The sequence below is a fragment of the Onthophagus taurus genome, chromosome 8 (genome assembly GCF_036711975.1).
Source record: "Onthophagus taurus isolate NC chromosome 8, IU_Otau_3.0, whole genome shotgun sequence".
NCBI classification, from domain to species: domain Eukaryota; kingdom Metazoa; phylum Arthropoda; class Insecta; order Coleoptera; family Scarabaeidae; genus Onthophagus; species Onthophagus taurus.
Genome location: NC_091973.1, coordinates 20,719,725 through 20,738,358, shown reverse-complemented (window position 1 = coordinate 20,738,358; position 18,634 = coordinate 20,719,725). Strand labels below are relative to the sequence as shown.

The 18,634-nt window shown below is 37.9% G+C and overlaps 2 protein-coding genes across 2 annotated transcripts; one reads left to right on the top strand and one right to left on the bottom strand.

The window, feature by feature from the left end:
• Positions 1 to 1,535: 1,535 nt before the first annotated feature.
• Positions 1,536 to 3,122, bottom strand: LOC139431394 (inner centromere protein A-like). Its single transcript, XM_071199054.1, has one exon. It carries the CDS (start codon positions 3,120 to 3,122, stop codon positions 1,536 to 1,538), a length of 1,587 nt encoding a protein of 528 aa, XP_071055155.1.
• An 8,630-nt stretch (positions 3,123 to 11,752) lies between these two features.
• Positions 11,753 to 16,924, top strand: LOC139431393 (uncharacterized). The gene has a single exon (XM_071199053.1). The coding sequence runs from the start codon at positions 11,753 to 11,755 to the stop codon at positions 16,922 to 16,924; it is 5,172 nt and encodes a 1,723-aa protein (XP_071055154.1).
• Positions 16,925 to 18,634: the final 1,710 nt, after the last annotated feature.

Below are 18,634 nucleotides of genomic sequence, written 5' to 3'. Positions count from 1 at the left end.
AATACAGAAGAATCTCTTACACTAAAATATAAATCTACTAACTAAATTTAAACTAATTTTTATTATTTTTTTCTCTTTGAAGCGTCAAGTGTTCTTCCAGAATTTCTAATTTTCGTTGTCTACATATTTCTTTTGCTGCCATGTACTCAATTTTTTTGTCATAGTACGCTTTTAAGTCATTTTTCATTTCAAATAATATGTCATTTCTTTTTCTATAGGTAACTGTTGGTCTCGCTTTTCTTTTCTGTTTTGGTGTTTCCGGCATACTTAACGTTACTGAATTAGGGTCAATTGGGGAACTGTGTTGAATTATTTGCGAGGTAGACGGTGTAATATTTATTATTCTTGATTCCTCGGTAGAGGTGGTTTCACTATGGGGGGCAGTATGTGATTGGGGAAAGGCTTCATTTAGTGGATACTCATTGACAGCACTGAGTAAAACTTTTGGGTGGATAGACCTCTTCCTTCCTAGGTCTTCATTTCATTTTCGAATTCAAAAATTTTACGCCCCTTACCAGTTTTGAGATCATTATCAACTAATTTTTTGTAATTCCTTTCTAAAACTTTCCACCGATTCTGACATTTTACGTCTGTAATAGTTATAGGGTCATTTCGCCTGTTCGGGTTCATTTAGTGCAGTTGGCAAGTTTGACGGCGATAATAAAAATATCCCAGCACTAATTTCTATGAAGAATGTATGTAATGTGTTCATTATATAGTCTATTTTAAGAATAACTTTCAGTTTTGTTCGAAACATCTTGTGTTTTTTTTTAAATAGATAAACTTCAGAATTAGGCGTTTTACCCACTTTGCGTCCACAAAATCCAAATTACGTCCACCCGTGGACCATTTAGCGTCCACCAGCTTAGAAAAGGAATATAGGGATGATATTTTTAAGAATTTGTAAAGAAAGATTGTATTTTAAAACAATTTCTTTATTTAAGAATATTAATATTCAAAATCAACATTATTATTATTAAACAACACTTTAAAAAAATAAACACAATTCTTTTCAACATTGATTGAACTTAAAATTAGGTAAGCAGGTAGGTAAATAATGATTGCACCTTTAAAAATAAACAGTAGTCAGTTCTGTTAATTTTACCCTAATAGGTATCACATTATTATTGCTAAAAATCAGCCTTGATTAATACTAAGTTTTTGGTTATATTGCAACAAAACTACAAAAATTTTGTCTAATCATACAACTAGAAGAATTGTAGAATCAAAAAATTATGAGACAAGGTATGATTATTATAGCCTTAGAATTTCAATGAATTGCACAGGTCACATTCAAAAGACTTATCTTTGGCCTCTAAATAACTTAATCCTACAAATCGCGTGCATTTCAGATGATACCATCTAATACACTTGTCACAGCCTATGTTTTTCTCATCATCGTCTTCTACATCTGAAATTAGTATATCGTCACATTCAGAACATTTCACTCGCTCCACGACTGGTAAATTTTCCTTATCAAATTCTTCACTTACCGTTTCCTGTGTGACTTCTTGAATAGGATGTATCTTACTTTTTCATTTTGGAGCAGTTTTACGAATCGTTTCAGAGCGTTTTAAAGTCTTTTTCTGTTCTTGTTTCTCTATTCGTTCTAACTTTCTTTTTCGTATTGCTTCCTGCTTTTCGCTCTTGATTTGCTCTTTATCTTCATAATACTTTCTCCATGCAGCAGAAGATATGGCTGCTGAAGTTCTTTGATTCTCTTTCCGTGCTTTGTTAGAAATTTTAGGTAGCATCAGGTGGTGTTTAAATGGATCAGAGGTTTTCTTTTGCGTTCCTGCTGAAGCTGGCTGTACTAGAGAGTCTGTATTTAAAAAGGATGGTAGCGATACAGTTGATGCTGTTGATGAAGTCAGAGGCAGTTCTGGAGTTAGTTCCTTGATGGTAGTTTTTTTTTCAACACTTAATATGGTGTGAGTTGATGTAATATCTTGTAATGGTAGAATTAGAATGTCGTCTAAGGACACCGTAGAGCCGACGTCGAGGTAACTTCCAGAAAGATGTAACGTCGAAAGGGACAAGTCAGGGAACGAATCGTTTTTGTTGGTGTCAAGAGTTGAATATTCATCTGGATATACTGTGATTTCATCGCAGTCAATCTTAGAAGATGCTAGAGTTCTATTGCTGGTGGTTATGTTTGATGTGCAAGGTTCGATAAATTGTTTTGGTGCAGAATGTATTTCGGCTGATACTGATTGAACCCGTACAGTAGGATCGGAGTTAGCTTCATCACTTTTGTTTTCAGCGTCTTCGTGAAATGAAGAAATGGTGGTCTCTTTAGTGGGAACCAATTCGCGATCAATAGGATTTAAAATATTCCTATTTTTTTCTATTGAAAGTTCCATATGTGACTTCTCAGATTCTGTTTCGATAGAAATCTCTGCAAATCCTACTTCTGCAGGGAGAGATTTTTTCAACCTATTGACTGCTTTCGTTATAGTTCGAATGTCAATATTTTTTTCTTTTAGTGTCGGCTTCAGGTGTTTCAAAACTTTTTTAAATCTTTTAATGTCCGAGTGGGTAACATTATCTTGTGACTGTTGATTAACGGCCTGAACATTTTCCAAAGTGTTTCTTACACATTTAGTGTAATCTGGACTATTGGCATCGAATGGGTACAGACCACATCGCTTAAACCCATTTTTTATGTTATTGGGTATGTTAGGATGTTTCAATGCATCACTTAACAATTTACAAAAGCTTGTTTTTGTGACGGCAGAATTGAAATTTTCTGGTTTTGATAGGAATTCGCGGACTGTAGATTTCCAATATGTTTTTACAGGTGCAAATACGCTAACGTCAGCTGGCTGTAAAATATGGGTGGTGTTGGGCGGAAGGGCATACAAAGTAATTTCCATTTGTTCACACATCTTGTTTAAAATTAAGGACATATGCGATTTATGCCCATCTACTAGCAAAAGCACTGGTTTTTTTATGTTATTTTCCACTACCCAGTTGTGAAACTCGTTGGTGATGTATTCAAAGAATATATCTCCTTTCATCCAACCTGTCTCCGATCTGCCTAAGCACCATTCTTGAGGCATACTATTTACTACAGCTCTTGGTGGTCTAATGTATGGAAACACGATGCATGGTGGACACATATCTCCATTCGCATTAAATGTTAATAATACCGTTATGTTTTCTTTTTCGTTACCGCTTTATTTGGTATAAGTTTTTGAACCCTCTTGGACCTAAAACTTTTCCTGTCTTTGGACAGAGATCAAAACCACTTTCGTCCCCATTAAAAATTCTTTTCGGGTCACTCAAAATATCTTTTTGGTGTATACTGCCCAAATATTCCTCTAATTCTCTAAACCACAATCTGATTGATTCTTCTGTGACTTGGGCTCTAGCTTTATTAATACCCTCCGCATTTTTAAGTGAAATTTCTTTATTCCTGGCCAAAAATTTTTCAAACCACTTTTGACCTGGGCGATCATCTTTGAAATTATTTTTCAACTCCCCTTCTCGAATTATTTTCTGAATAGTATCCAACAATTCCTGCTTTTTCACGGGAAATCCACATTTGGAAATGTTAAGAAGCCATTCAACAACTTTTTTTTCACCATCTACTCCTAGCGCTGGTTCTGGTCCCGGTTTCTTTACTCCATCTGGTCGGCGCCCACTGATTTTGTCCAACATTGTGGTCTTGGGAATACCATATTTTTTGCATACTTGTCTAATCGGTTTATTCGTCTCTCGAATTTCATTTATCGCTTTCTTTAAATCGTCTTCTGTGTATTTTCTCTTTTCCTTTTTCTGTCTTGTCTCCGACGAACTCATCTTAAATAGGAAAAAAAAAATAAGAATGAAAGGAATTACTCATTTCATTTAAAAATAGAATTATACACATGTAATCTTAATAAAAAATGTACAATAATAATAATCAATACATTTTAAATTATTTTTACAAGCAAGTCAATTGTATTTAACGAAAATAGTGGACGCAATTTGGTTTATTATTATCCACTGTTGGAATAGTTTACGTCCATTGCGGACGCAAAGTGGAAGTTTTGTAAATTCGATGGAGTAATTCGCGTCCACCTTATTTTATTCGTTAAACATAAAAAACATAAGCAAATTCATTGTTAATATTATTCCTTTTTTCATTATAAAAGTCTAGAAACAGTTATGTATCCTTAAATTCACATAAAACAATAAAAAACTTACCTTCGAACGCGCCGCTGCACACTGTTTTTTATCTAAACATCTGGCACGTACGCACTCCCTTGACGAACAGCCGAGACTAACTATTTCTTCTAAACGGGATTGCTTTGCCGCACGGACCTTTTGTCCATGTGTGCGCCCCTCTTATACATTGAGGTATTAGGGGTAGTGACTTTTCGTTTGACTGGTGTTTTAGTCTACTTGTATTCGAGGATTTTTAAAGGGAGATCCGTAAAATGGACGCGAATTGGGCGATGGACGCGAACAGGCGAAATGACCCTACCATTTGTGCTAAGTTCATTTGCAATAACCCACATTTGGTTAATATTCTTTAAATTTGAACTTGTACTAACTTTACTTCTATAAAGCCCATATAGTTTTATGAGCTCCCTTGTATTGTGTACATTTAAAAAAAAATCTGAAAGGTATATTTTATTAATTAAGATTTTTTAATTAAAACGTTGCACCCTCACCTTTTTCACTTTCGCAACTCATTATAGAATAAGTGTATTTGTTATATTTAAAAATAAAATCGAAAAATAATAGGAAAAGAATTGAATAAACTTGTTTAAAAATTGCGATGTTTTACTAACTACATCCACTCACGTTGTGTTACGCTCAAATTTAAGTTAAGAAATCTGTTGCTAATTCGATATCTGACCGCAAAACGGTTCAGAACCGTTCGTAACCGTCCGGAACCATCCGGAATCGACACCGAAAAAGTGAACCAAAACAGAGCTAATAATTAAGTGTGGGTATGTTACGTAGAAACTAAGATGTGCGAGGGTCACAGACCGCACTACGGCGATTAAGGGTTAAGTAGGTTAGGAGTAATAAGGCTATTTAATAAGGTTAGTACAATAAACATGACAAGGTTTGCTGTGCTACGTTAAAATGACAGAAGAAAAAGAAACATAGAGAAGAAAAAGAAATATGAAGAAGAAAAGAAATATAAAGAAGAAAACACGAAGAATGCCAGTAAGCCATGATTAAGCCCTGCACTGCTATCATCATCACCAACAACATAATCAAACTACACAATTCCTTACTGGATGCAGATCGAAAAAAAATATTAACAGAAAAAAACTACAAACAGTTCTTGAAAAATATGCTGATGTGTTTCATTTGGAATTCGACACGCTCACGGTCACAAATGTTTACAAAGAAGAAATTCATTTACAAACATCAACAAAATTTATTTACTTTAAGTCGTACCGACTACCTCAATCACCAAGACAAAACGAAAAAATGACACCAAGGAATTTGATACAATACACCACTAAAGGTTTGATCACCCTGGTGTGGTAGAATTGATTAAAAACCCGAAATATGCCATTAAATAATCTTTTAACAGAGTTTGAGGCCTTAAGGAAAAAAAAAAGAATTAAGAAGATAATGTTATATATGATAAAACAAAGAAGTTCTACATATAAAATGGGATCCTGGATTTAACATATGTAGAAAATTGAATATTGAAGAATTATTTATAATGAATGGTGAAAAATGTGCATTATTATTAAGAGAATTGAAAGCAAACAAGAATTTACTAAAAGATGGCCTAAGAATTTCAATTATTAAGTGATGTTCAAGTATTGATGATCTGGAGACGAGACAGTTAATTTTGAATGATTTTCATATGCTTCCAACATAAAGAAATACTATTTTTGGTCAGGATTAAGGAAGGATGTTGAATTGTTTGTAAGGAAATGTGAACATTGCCGAAGGTTTAAGTACTCTAAACCAAATGTACAGCCTTTAGCAATAACATGTTACAGAGACATGTTACACTCCACATGAATTAGTGTTTGGAAAAAGTGCAAATTTGCCATCAAACGTAATTAATAAAGTAGACTCTATTTACAATGTGAAGGTTATTATTAAGTGTTGTTTGATGATTTGAAGTGAAGTATTTATGGGTATGTTGAAGTTTTTTATGTCTGGTGAGATTAGTCTGTGTTTATCAGTGATATGTATCTTTTTTAGCTTTTCGATAAGTTGTGATGAATTTTTTATGTTGTATGAAAATTGATTTTGAAATGTTTTGTATAGAAAACTTTGTATTGTTTTGGCTATTTTACTAGAGGGTGTATAGCAGTTAGCAATGATGGGTCTGATACTTTTATCTTCTTTGTGTAATTTAATTAGGCTATTCATTAGACTATGGAGTTGTATATGTTTTGATGGTCTTTGATGCATTTTTTCAATCTATTGTTAAAGATGTTAGTGGGGTTTTTAGTTATAGTGGTAATGTTATTCTCTTTAAAAAAATCTTTAGTTTTATCTTTGTAGGTATTTTTGTTCATTATTACATACCCTCCGTTTTTATCACCCATTGTGACAATAATTTCGTTATCATTGATTTTTTGTTTTAGGAGTTTGAGGTCTTTACGAATCGAGTGGAATTTGTACATTTTGTTTTGCTTATCATTAATGTTATTTTTTTTTTAGGTCCAACTTCTGTGGTTATTAAGACCATTCCCACTTATTCCCAATAAATCATTCGGTTACGCAACTCTATTTGATATAGAAGAAAAATATCACTCGTTTGCTGGCTCAAAATATGTAAGTAAATAATAATCTTTAAAAGGGTGACAGTACAAACACGTAAGTAAATATAGCTCTATAAATAATATAGAATGACGAACACTTGTGTAAATAAACCTCTATAACTATATTACAGATAAGAAATATATCATAGATACCAATTAATTAATAATTAATTAATGTATGAATCAGTGCTGACTACACGTGCTTTTACTGTCAAATCCCGATTGGGTAATTTTTCGGTATTTTTTGGTACTTTTAATTTTGGTTTTTTGACTTACACGGTGCTAGTGAGTGTGCTGATTAACGGGTTTAATTCGTTATTCATCAGTATTAAGGTACTTTCATTTTAAAAAGATCTATCTTTCTGTTCCGACGCGAGTTTCTTCGTGACCAGTTTTTTGCGCCTCGCCGTACTTGCTCTCAGGCTTAATTCAGAGCGTAATGTCTCGTGAATGCCGCTCTTGCGGCGCGCGTATTACTACGAAACAACCTGGTTTGGAGTGCTCCGGAGAGTGCGGAGGTTCTTATCATGCGGTTTGCGTCAAGATTGCTAAATCGAACTTATCTCAATATAAAACCGAGGGAGTATTTTGGAAGTGTCCCAGCTGTAGGGGCGCTAATGATAGTTCGGTGGTTATTGAGGATGACTCTGCGACCTCTTCTTCGACTCCTTCTGTGATTGATTTGCATCGCATTTTACAGTCTATCCAAGCGGATATTAAGGTCATGAACTCCAAATACGATGATCTGTTGAAGTCAATTACCTTTTTTGGGGATAAAATAAGTGACTTTGAGAAAACCCTTAAGGGTTTTAATGATAGAGTTAAACGAGTGGAAGGTGTCGCTGCGGAGAATGTCCAGTTGAGAGGGACTGTTGCCGACTTGTCCTCACGTGTGCAGCATTTGGAACAGTACTCCAGGTTGAGTAATCTTATCTTGTCCGGCATTCCGGAGGAAAGAAATGAAAATTTGGGTGCGGTCATTTCTGATATTGGAGCGGTCATTGGTTGCCCGGTTGGTGGATCTGATGTTGACGCGGTTCATCGACTTCCTTCTCGTTCTCCCTCTGGAGAAGACGGTGCACATGGGATTGGCGGTGGAAGGAGAAATATTGTTGTAAAGTTTGTGTCTAGGAACTTGCGAAATCAGTTTCTTTCGGCCTCTAAGATGTATCGGAAGAATAACAATGCTACCTTCCCTGGCCTCTGTATTCCCAATATAAGCGACAAGCTGTTTATTAACGAACATCTGACCCCTGCTAGCGCTGAATTATTTAAAAGGAGTAAAGAGGCATGCCGCTTGAAGGAGTACAAGTTTTGCTGGTTGAAAAATTGCGTAATACACGTTCGTCGCGACGATAAATCGAGGGTCATGATTATTAAATCGGCCGAAGACTTGTCGAAGCTTTAGGTCAGCCAAAATTAAAAATTTTTATTAAGCCTTTTATTTAGACTATGACTCTGTCTATTTACTATCAGAATGTGCGTGGTTTGCGCACCAAGACTGCTATATCTTATGCGAACTCACTGAACCTGACCCACGATTTGGTGTGTTTAACAGAGACTAATCTGAACGATTCCATCTACAGCGGTGAGATCCTTTGCAGTAACTACGTCATTTATCGTCGTGACAGAAATTCGACTACTTCTGCTGGTTTTGAAGGCGGTGGTGTTCTTGTTGCGGTTCGCGCGGGCATTGTCGCGGTCCCTGTACCTAGTTTTCATTCGAATGCCGAGGACCTTTGATTGAGTGTATGCTTTTGTGGCTCGCGAGTGTTGTTATGCTGCGTATATTTACCTCCAAGTGATTCTGTGTCATTTAGCCTTTTCCTCCGTCAACTTCAGTACGTGCGCGACCGGTCTCCAGACACACCTATACTATTGGTGGGTGATTTCAATGTTCCCAACATTTCTTGGGCCGCATCAGTCGCGGGGAACCTTGTGCCTGTTGTCGTCGCTAACCCTCGTGCGACTGAGTTACTTCTTACTATTTCTTATTGTAATTTGTCTCAATTTAATAATATTGCTAACAATAATTCCAGATACCTAGATTTAATTTTGTGCAATTCGGGAGGAATCGATTCGGTGCGCTCCTGTAACGATCCGCTAGTTGACTTGGATGGGCATCACCCTGCTTTAGAATTTTTGTTTAAGTTTGATAAACGTCATGTCTTGCGTAAGAGCCCATCGGTCACCTGGAGGTTTGATCGTGCGGATTTTGACGGTCTCAGGGGTGGTCTGGCAAGTGTTGATTGGCGCAGTTTACTTGCTGGGTTAGATGTAGATCTCTGTGTTGATACTTTTTATTCTGTCTTGTATGGGTATATGAATGAATTCGTTCCCCAAAGCTTCTCCCGTAATAATCGTTTTCCTCACTGGTATACGCCTTCTACTATTAAATCTGTTAAAGAAAAATTGAAATACCATAAAAAGTGGAAGAGATGGGGTAATCGAAACGACTATCTTTCCTTTAGCTTCCAGCGCAAGCGTGCCAAGGCTTTAATTGCTGCTGATTATCGCACTTATCTGAATCGCGTTCAGAGTAACTTGATTGATTCCCCATCTAGTTTGTGGTCTTTTGTTAAAAGTAAAAGACGCGGTGGCGGCGGTATTCCGTCTCGAATGGAGCTGAACGGTGAAGTGGCGGATGACGGGAAGCGTATAACTGAACTTTTCTCTCAGTTTTTTAGCTCTGTTTATATCGACGGTTGCCTGAATACCTCTCACAAGCGAAATGTTATTTACCAATCGCAGCCGTGGTTCTCTGAACGTGATGTTTCTCACCTTCTGACACAAGTCGACCATAAATTGGGCCCTGGCCCCGATGGCTTGCCGGGACACTTTATTGCTAAATGTGCAGGGGAGTTAGCAACTCCTCTATTTATTATCTTCAGCCGCTCCATTGAAAATTCAGTCTTTCCCTCTGAATGGAAAAAAGCCTTCATAACTCCAGTCTTTAAATCGGGTAGCAGACATTTTGTGTGCAACTATCGTCCAATTTCCCTATTATCCATTGTTTCGAAGGTTTTTGAAAAATTAATTTATGACAACTTATATAGCTATCTTCGACCTGCTATTATCCCTCAACAACACGGTTTTTTGCGTGGGCGATCAGTTGAGACGAATCTGGTTGCGTTTGTTCAATACATTCAGGATTCTATGAATAATAACTCTCAGGTGGATGCTATATACACCGATCTGACAAAATCTTTTGACAAGCTTCACCATAACATTCTTATGGATAAGCTGAACAAGTTTAACCTATCTAACGGGCTGTCTCTATGGATTTCGTCCTATATATCTAAGAGATTTCAAGCAGTGAAAGTAAATAATTTCATATCTAGTTTTACTCCTGTTACATCTGGTGTACCTCAAAGTAGCCATCTTGGACCTATTTTATTTCTAGCCTATATAAATGATGTTTCTGAGTGCTTTCATTATTCGAATTTTTCTCTTTTCGCTGATGACTGTAAAATTTTTGCTAGCATCAGGTCTGCTTCTGACTGTATTCGGTTGCAAGATGACATTGACAGATTTGATTCTTATTGCTCACAAAATTACTTATTTCTAAATCCTGATAAGTGTTGTCAGATCACGTTCAGTAGAAAGAGATATAATGTTAACTTCAAATATATGATAGGTCCGCATTATCTTACTCAATCCTCTTCAGTTAAAGATCTTGGCGTTGTTCTGGATTCTAGACTACTCTATCGCGATCATATTTCTTCTATCGTTTCTGCAGCTACTAAGCGCCTAGGATTTATCATTAGGATTTCTCGTCCATTTACAAACGTCCGCTGCATTACTTCTTTATATATGGCATACGTTGCTAGCGGTTTAAATTTCGCTTCAGTAGTATGGAGTCCTGCCTATAATATTTACATCGACCTTATTGAGGGCCTACAGAGAACATTTATCCGTTATCTTGCTCACAAATTTTATCTTCCGTGCTGCCCTTATTCCCAAAGATGCCGGGTGTTTGGTCTAAGATCTCTCTGTGGCCGTCGACACAGTACGGACCTATTGTTCCCGTTCAACCTAGTTAATGGAGTTCTCGACGCTCCGGTTCTTTTAGAGCAGATTCACTTTAATGTTCCTTCTTATGCTACTCGATCACCATTTTTGTTCAGACTACCTGCTTCTGGATCTAGTGCGCATGCCGGTTCACCTCTGTTGAGACTGATGCACACTTGCAATGTTTATTGTTTCAATGTTGATTTCTTTTGTAATTGTTAAAAAAGTTCATTATTATTTTTTTTACAATTAATTTTATTTCCACGTTTAGTTTTATTTTTTCTTCGTGTCGTTTTTCTCGTTCCTGTTTGGGATGTATAAAAGTCTTGTTCTAAAATAAATGTCTCTCTTTTGTCGTCGAAATTTCGTGCGTGTCATTTCAAAAACCTGTTCCAAGCGTTCATTCCAATTTCACTTTAGTTTTCGTTGAATTTTTCGGGAAACTATTTTCCGATTGTCGTGAAACTTTCATAATCTTAACACTTTCTGGTCCTTCGAGCCGGATTCAGTTTACGATCGGTAAAATAATTTTCGAATAGTGTTACGCGAGTGTTCACCATCTTTCATTTCGGAAACGTGTTTCTTCAAATTTAAGTGTTCTTCATACGGTGAACTTAAATTGGAACTTCGTCTCTTCATTTTCAAATTGGAAAAAAGGGGAGAAAGAAAGAAAAAATTAAATTGAATTCAACTTCGTATATTTTTTTATTCTTCATTCCTCGGCGCTCCAAGGCCCCCGAAGAGCCCCTTCACGCCGAGTCTTCAAGGAGATTACATCCGTCCAGCGTCCTGGTTGGTGTCTTCGTCAGCACCAGGAGCATCGCCGTGCATACGTCGAGTGGATCCTCTAGGTTCTACGGATTGACAAAAAAAAAACGGTGACAATTTTCAATTTATTTAATTTCATTTCTCGTCGGAGTGTTAAAAATTAATTTTTTTTAAAAAAAAAAATACCTTTACAATTTCTTTGATTGACATTTTCGTTCGTTTATTTTTTTGTTAAAATGGCTCAACCAAGTAAAGACTTAGAATACATTTTCGAACGACAAAATGAACTTTTCAGTTTCATTGCAAAGTCCGAGGATAATCTTCGAAAATTGCCGCATGCGCGTCGTACGGTCGGTTCAATTAATACGCGAGTTGAGCGTATCATCGATAATTGGAATGAGTTCAAACAGAACCATTTATTACTAAATCAACACCGATCGGATTATTCGGAAACCATCTATTTTTCGGATGATTTATTCAGTTCGTGCGAGGAAAATTACACCAACGCGAAAGGTCTAATGTTGGACATGCTGAGCGACATCAGTAAAGCGGCAACTCGTTCGGAACCGGTTCAGGCAGCACCAGAGGTCGTGATTCCTCATCAGCGACAGCTTCCGCGTATCAACTTACCTAAATTTAGCGGTCGTTGTGTTGATTGGACCCAGTTCCGCGATTTATTCGTTACCATGATAAAAAACGACACTTCATTAACTGACGTCGAGAAGTTCCAGTACTTGAAAATGAGTCTGGAAAAAGAACCGGCTAGATTAATTAAAAATTTATCGGTAACACATGACAACTTCGATGTTGCATGGCAAATTTTGGAGGATCGGTATGATAATTTACGGGTGATAGTTGAAGCGCAACTTACCATTTTATTGTCTTCGAAATCTCTTCGCACGGATTCGTCTGAAGAGTTGAACAGCTTCATCGGCGAAATTAACGAATCCATCGGCGCGTTGGAAGCTCTGCAATGTCCGGTCGAACATTGGGATCTTGTCCTCATACACATCCTCGTTCGTAAACTCGACAGCGAGACGAGTAAAGAGTGGGAACGATCGATAAACAATCGAAAAATTTCATCGACATTTAAAGAGTTTATGGATTTTCTTAACAACCGCGTATTGACACTTGAAGCGATCGAAAGACTTTCCACCAAAAAGAAAAGCTTTTCAGTTTCGTCTGGGTCTGCTCAAAAACCCAGCTCGTTTAAATCCCATAACGTGTCGGTGGCGGTACAGAAATGTTTTATTTGTAATGGTGACCATTCAATATTTCGATGCGATAATTTTCTTACAAAATCTCCGAAACAAAGGAGCGAATTCGTAATTCAAAATAAGCGGTGTTTTAATTGTCTCGGGAATCACTATCTTCCTGACTGTCGTGTAGCAACTCGATGCAAAACTTGTTCAAAACGTCATCACACCATTTTGCACGAATTTCCTCCTGAAAAATTAAATAAAAGTTGCAACTCAAATTCTAACAAAAACAACGAATTTGTCGAAAGTAAAGTAAGCGTCCCTGGTACCTCAACGAGTCACCAGGTCAACACATTTCATCTCAGTTCCTCGGTTCTCCTAGCTACAGCTTTGGTGCGGGTAAAATCGGTTCGAGGTGATTCCCTTTTGGTTCGCGCCTTGATCGATCAAGGGTCGGAAGTTTCTTTCGTGAGCGAGGCTCTTGTGCAGCGTCTGTCGTTACCGCGCAAAGCCACATGCGTACCAATAAACGGCGTTGGATCAACACAAACGTGCGTTTCAAACGGTACAACGTCGGTTAATATCATTTCCAAAAGTGACAACAACGTTTCCATCGTCGAAGAGACTCTCATATTACCAAAATTGACTTCCTACATACCGAAACAAGAACCAAAAACCATTCCGGTTGAAGTAAATTCTTTGGATTTAGCCGATCCAGAATTCTATTCGAATCGTCGAATTGATTTGATTCTCGGGGTGAAGTTTTATTCGCGAATTATTTTGAATAATATTCGGAAATTTAACAACGGTTTTTTGGTAGCTCAAGAGACTCTTTTCGGATGGATTCTTTTCGGTCACGTTTCTTTTCCAAGTGCAAATTCGGAACGGTTCGGTTTCCAATGTTCCGTTGATCGGGAGTTGTTAACCGCAATTCAAAAATTTTGGAAAATCGAGGACGACACTAATTCAACTCAAAAACTTGCCTCAGACGATCTTGAGTGCGAGAACCATTTTATAATCACTCATTCGCGAGACGTAAACGGACGTTTTGTAGTGCGGCTTCCGTTTAGACGACCTTCATCGGATCTCGGTTCATCGCGTCACGTCGCGGTTCGTTCTTTCGGTCGTATGGAGCAACGTTTCGCCGTTAACGAAAAACTTTTTCTAGCCTACCGTGATTTTATGCACGAGTATTTGACACTAGGGCACATGAGTTTGGTGTCGTTAAACCCAAACAATACGAATTATTACCTTCCGCATCACGGTGTAGTACGCGAATCAAGTTCCACGACAAAACTCCGCGTAGTTTTCAACGGTTCAGCTGTTACGTCATCGGGCCTTTCCCTTAATGACTGCTTACACGTCGGGCCAAAACTGCAAGCCGAGCTAGTTGACGTTCTCCTCCGATGGAGACGTCATAAAATCGTGTTTTCGTGCGACATTGAAAAGATGTACCGTCAAATAAACGTTCATCCGAATGATCGATCTTTTCAAAGAATTGTTTGGCGCGATAGTTCGGATAAAGTAATAGAAAATTATGAACTTAACACTGTTACTTATGGGTTATCGTGTGCTCCGTTCTTAGCTATCCGGTGCCTGCACCATTTGGCTGATCAGCACTCCACAATTCAACCTTCCGGATCAGTGGCTCTGAAAAAAGACACGTACGTAGATGATATTTTGTCGGGCGCAGAGACCATTGAAGAAGTTAAAACTCTCATTAATCAAACAAACAGTATACTTACGGCGGGCGGTTTCCACGCGCGGAAATGGATTTCGAATCAAGCTTCTACGCTTGAAAATCTACCGCGCGATGACGTTTCCATGAACGATACCATAAAATTTGAAGACGAATCCGAATTTCCACGCGCATTGGGACTTCTGTGGAATAATAAAAAAGACGAGTTTTTATTTAATTTAAGTGTTACTCATACCGATGAAAATCTTACCAAGCGATCTGTTCTTTCATTCATCGCGAAACTTTTCGATCCCCTCGGTCTTCTTTCTCCGTTCATAATAACGGCAAAAATCTTCATGCAAGAATTGTGGGTGCTTGGTCTTGATTGGGACGATGAATTACCGGAAGATCTCGCGAAACGGTGGCAAAATTTTCAAAAAGACCTTCTAAACGTTACTACCATCAGCATTCCTCGATGGTTTGGCATCGATAACAATAAATCCAACATTCAAATCCACGGTTTTTCTGATGCATCAACAAACGCATACGCGGCGGTTGCGTATATTCGGGTTGAAACCTTAGCGGAGGTGCGGGTTGTGTTGATAAGTTCTAAAACAAAAGTGGCTCCGTTAAAAGTTGTTTCGATTCCGCGCTTAGAACTGTGCGCGGCGGTAGTTCTATCTCGGTTGGTACATCGGATTCGATCTACGCTAGAATTCGAAAACTTTTCAACTTATCTGTGGACTGATTCCACTGTCGCTTTGTCATGGATACGCAGCCATCCCAACAGATGGAAAGATTTCGTGCGTAACCGTGTCATAGAGATTCAAGAACTATCACAAGCAAAGTGGTCTTACGTGCCTGGTTCCGATAATCCAGCTGACTTAGCTTCCCGTGGTGTGCCAATAAATAAACTTCAACAGCAATCGATATGGTGGTCCGGTCCATCATGGCTTCAACTTCCCTCATCAGATTGGCCTTCGTTAAAAATTGCTGACTCAGTCGAAGCCGATCGTGAAATTAAAAGGACATCTTCTTCTCATCACATTGCGATTCAAACCTGGAATTTAAAAGAAAAATATTCTACATTAAACAAGCTTATTCGGGTCACTTCATGGTGTTTCCGTTTTATAAATAAATCAAAAAATTCAAATGTTTCAGGCAATTTAACTCCAGAAGAACTCGAAAAATCTTTGTTGTTTTGGGTTAAAGAGGTTCAAAAAACCAGTTTTAGAGAAGAAATTCAAATTCTATTAACCGGAAAATCTATTTCAAAAAGTAGTTCGATCTATCGACTTACCCCTTTCATAGACGGCCATGGACTTCTACGAATTACAGGACGTCTACAATTTTCCGTTTTGAATTGGGACGAGAAACATCCTATGATTCTTCCCAAGGACGATCCCTTCACAAAACTAATCATTGATGCTCATCATCGTCGAGTTCTTCATGGTGGAACTCAGCTTACATTATCTTCCATTCGTCGACGATTTTGGATTGTTGGTGGAAGATCTCCAGTCAGATCCTTCATACATCAATGCATCGTTTGTGCTCGTCAACGTGCAAAAACCAGTCAACAGATGATGGGTCAACTACCTCCGTCACGAGTAACCCCATCGAGACCGTTTCTCCACTCTGGGGTCGACTATGCTGGGCCATTTATTCTGAAAACACACAAAGGACGAGGTCACAAAACATATAAATCTTATTTAATTCTATTTGTATGTCTAGTTTCATCAGCAATACATTTAGAGATTTCCACTGACTACACGACGAATGGATTCATTGCCGCATACAAACGATTCACCGGACGTCGTGGTCTTTGCCAGTGTTTGTATTCGGATTGTGGTACCAACCTTATTGGGGCAGATAGGGAACTACGATCCCTCTTCAGCTCCGCCTCCAAGGAGTGGAATCATTTAATCAACGTCCTCAGCAACGATGGAACCCGTTGGAGATTCAACCCCCCTTCAGCACCCCATTTTGGAGGGAAGTGGGAAGCTGGAGTTCGCTCCGTAAAAACACATCTTCGGAAAATTATGGGTTCCACCGTTCTCACTTACGAGGAATTCACCACTGTCCTCATACAAATAGAAGCCGTCCTAAACTCCCGTCCTCTCTGTCCTGTTTCCAATGACCCTACTAATTTTGAATTTTTATGTCCAGCTCATTTCTTGATTGGGTCGTCGTTATCTGTGGTTCCAGAACCATCTCTATTGGATGAAACCATCTCACGTCTCAACCGTTACCAGTTCCTCCGACGTTTGATAGAAGAATTCTGGAAGCATTGGAAAGTATTTTATCTCCAATCTCTCCAAAACCGAAACAAGTGGCATCAAGAAAAGAACTTACCTAAAGTTGGTAGTCTCGTTCTTATCAAGGACGAACGGCTTCCCCCGTCCAAGTGGACCACTGCACGTGTCTTGGAACTTCACCCTGGGGCTGATAATCGTGTTAGAGTGGCTACAATAAAGACACCGACTACTACTCTAGTTCGACCAATAGTAAAATTATGTTCATTACCTGGCTAAGATAATTTCCGAATTCATTTTTTTTTTTTTTGTGTTGACATCTTGAGCGTCTTCGTGAAGTTAGCTGTTTAGCCTGTTTAGCGTTGTCATGCTTTAGGATACGTTCAGATATTCCGTTTTATTTTATTTTATTTTCAATTATTATACTTTTTTTTTTTCGTTCATATTGAAATTTCTGTTTATTTCGTCCCGTCGTTGTTAGTGTTCATTGCCGTTACGGCAAGGCGGGCGGAATGTTAAAAAAGTTCATTATTATTTTTTTTACAATTAATTTTATTTCCACGTTTAGTTTTATTTTTTCTTCGTGTCGTTTTTCTCGTTCCTGTTTGGGATGTATAAAAGTCTTGTTCTAAAATAAATGTCTCTCTTTTGTCGTCGAAATTTCGTGCGTGTCATTTCAAAAACCTGTTCCAAGCGTTCATTCCAATTTCACTTTAGTTTTCGTTGAATTTTTCGGGAAACTATTTTCCGATTGTCGTGAAACTTTCATAATCTTAACAGTAATTCAATGATGTCGTTTAAAAAATCCGTTTTAACTTTAAGTATTTGTCATTAGTTTTTTCTTTGTAAAATTAATTTACTCGATCGAAACACATTCGTTTACCATATTTATATTGATTTCTTGCGGGTGGTGGGGCAGAAAAGAAAAGCAACATAAATTTGTCCTTTCTTATGGTCCTTTTTATTCTGTTTTTCTATCCGCGTAATATCGATGATTATGTGGACCAATCCAGTCTCTGTGTTTATTTTCTTTTCTGCTTCGTGCTTGCTGATTTAATTCCATTTTTTTTTATTGTTTCATGCTTTTGATATATTTTTTAGTTTTTTTTTTGTTCTTTCTTATGTAGTCTGTTTTCTTTTCTTTTCTTTTATATTATTGTAGTGGACACTTTTTTGGGATTTTTTCCTGTACGTGTCCCGAATATGAATAAATAAATAAATAAATAAATAAATAATTGACCGTACAAACATGTAAGGAAATATAGCTCTATAAACAACATAGAATGACGAACACTTGTGTAAATAAATCTCTATAACTATATTACAGATAATAAATATATCACAGATAACAATTAATTAATAATTTATAAACGACCATATAGACCTGTAGCCTTGAAAAAGTTTATAATATTCTGTATGTTTCGCCGCGATATTTTAAATGTATCAACCAAGTTAATTCTGAATCGGCGTCTTAGGTCGTTTCATCGATCGCATTCTACCAATATATGTCGTACGGTGAGTATGTTATTACAGTGTTCGCAGCGAGGGTCGATGTCAAAGCTGTGTGTCCAAGTCGCAAGCGACGAAACCAGACCTGATCAGATCATGGAATGGCAATCGGAAATTTATATTTTGCTACATCGCGCTTCACCGCGCGGAGCACTGCGGCGGCATCCTCCGTCCAGGGCTCGCCCCAATTAATAATACCCAATTAATCCGATCAAGGAGTTCCTTTACTCTTACCTCCCAAGGACGCGAAATGCTTGGCCGTAGGGAGTACGGCAGGGGTTGTTCGAATAAACATTCGTGAACGGGATGGTTCGGCCGAGCGTGAATTTTGACAGTGTACGTGAGTAGCATTCTTTCCCTTCTTTTCCACAGCGATGAAGTACAAGCCTCGCAGAGGAGGCTTTGTATGGGAGTAGTCGGAAACGCGCCGATAGCATAACGGAGGCGCAGGTGGTGCACGACATCCAGTTTCCTCAACAG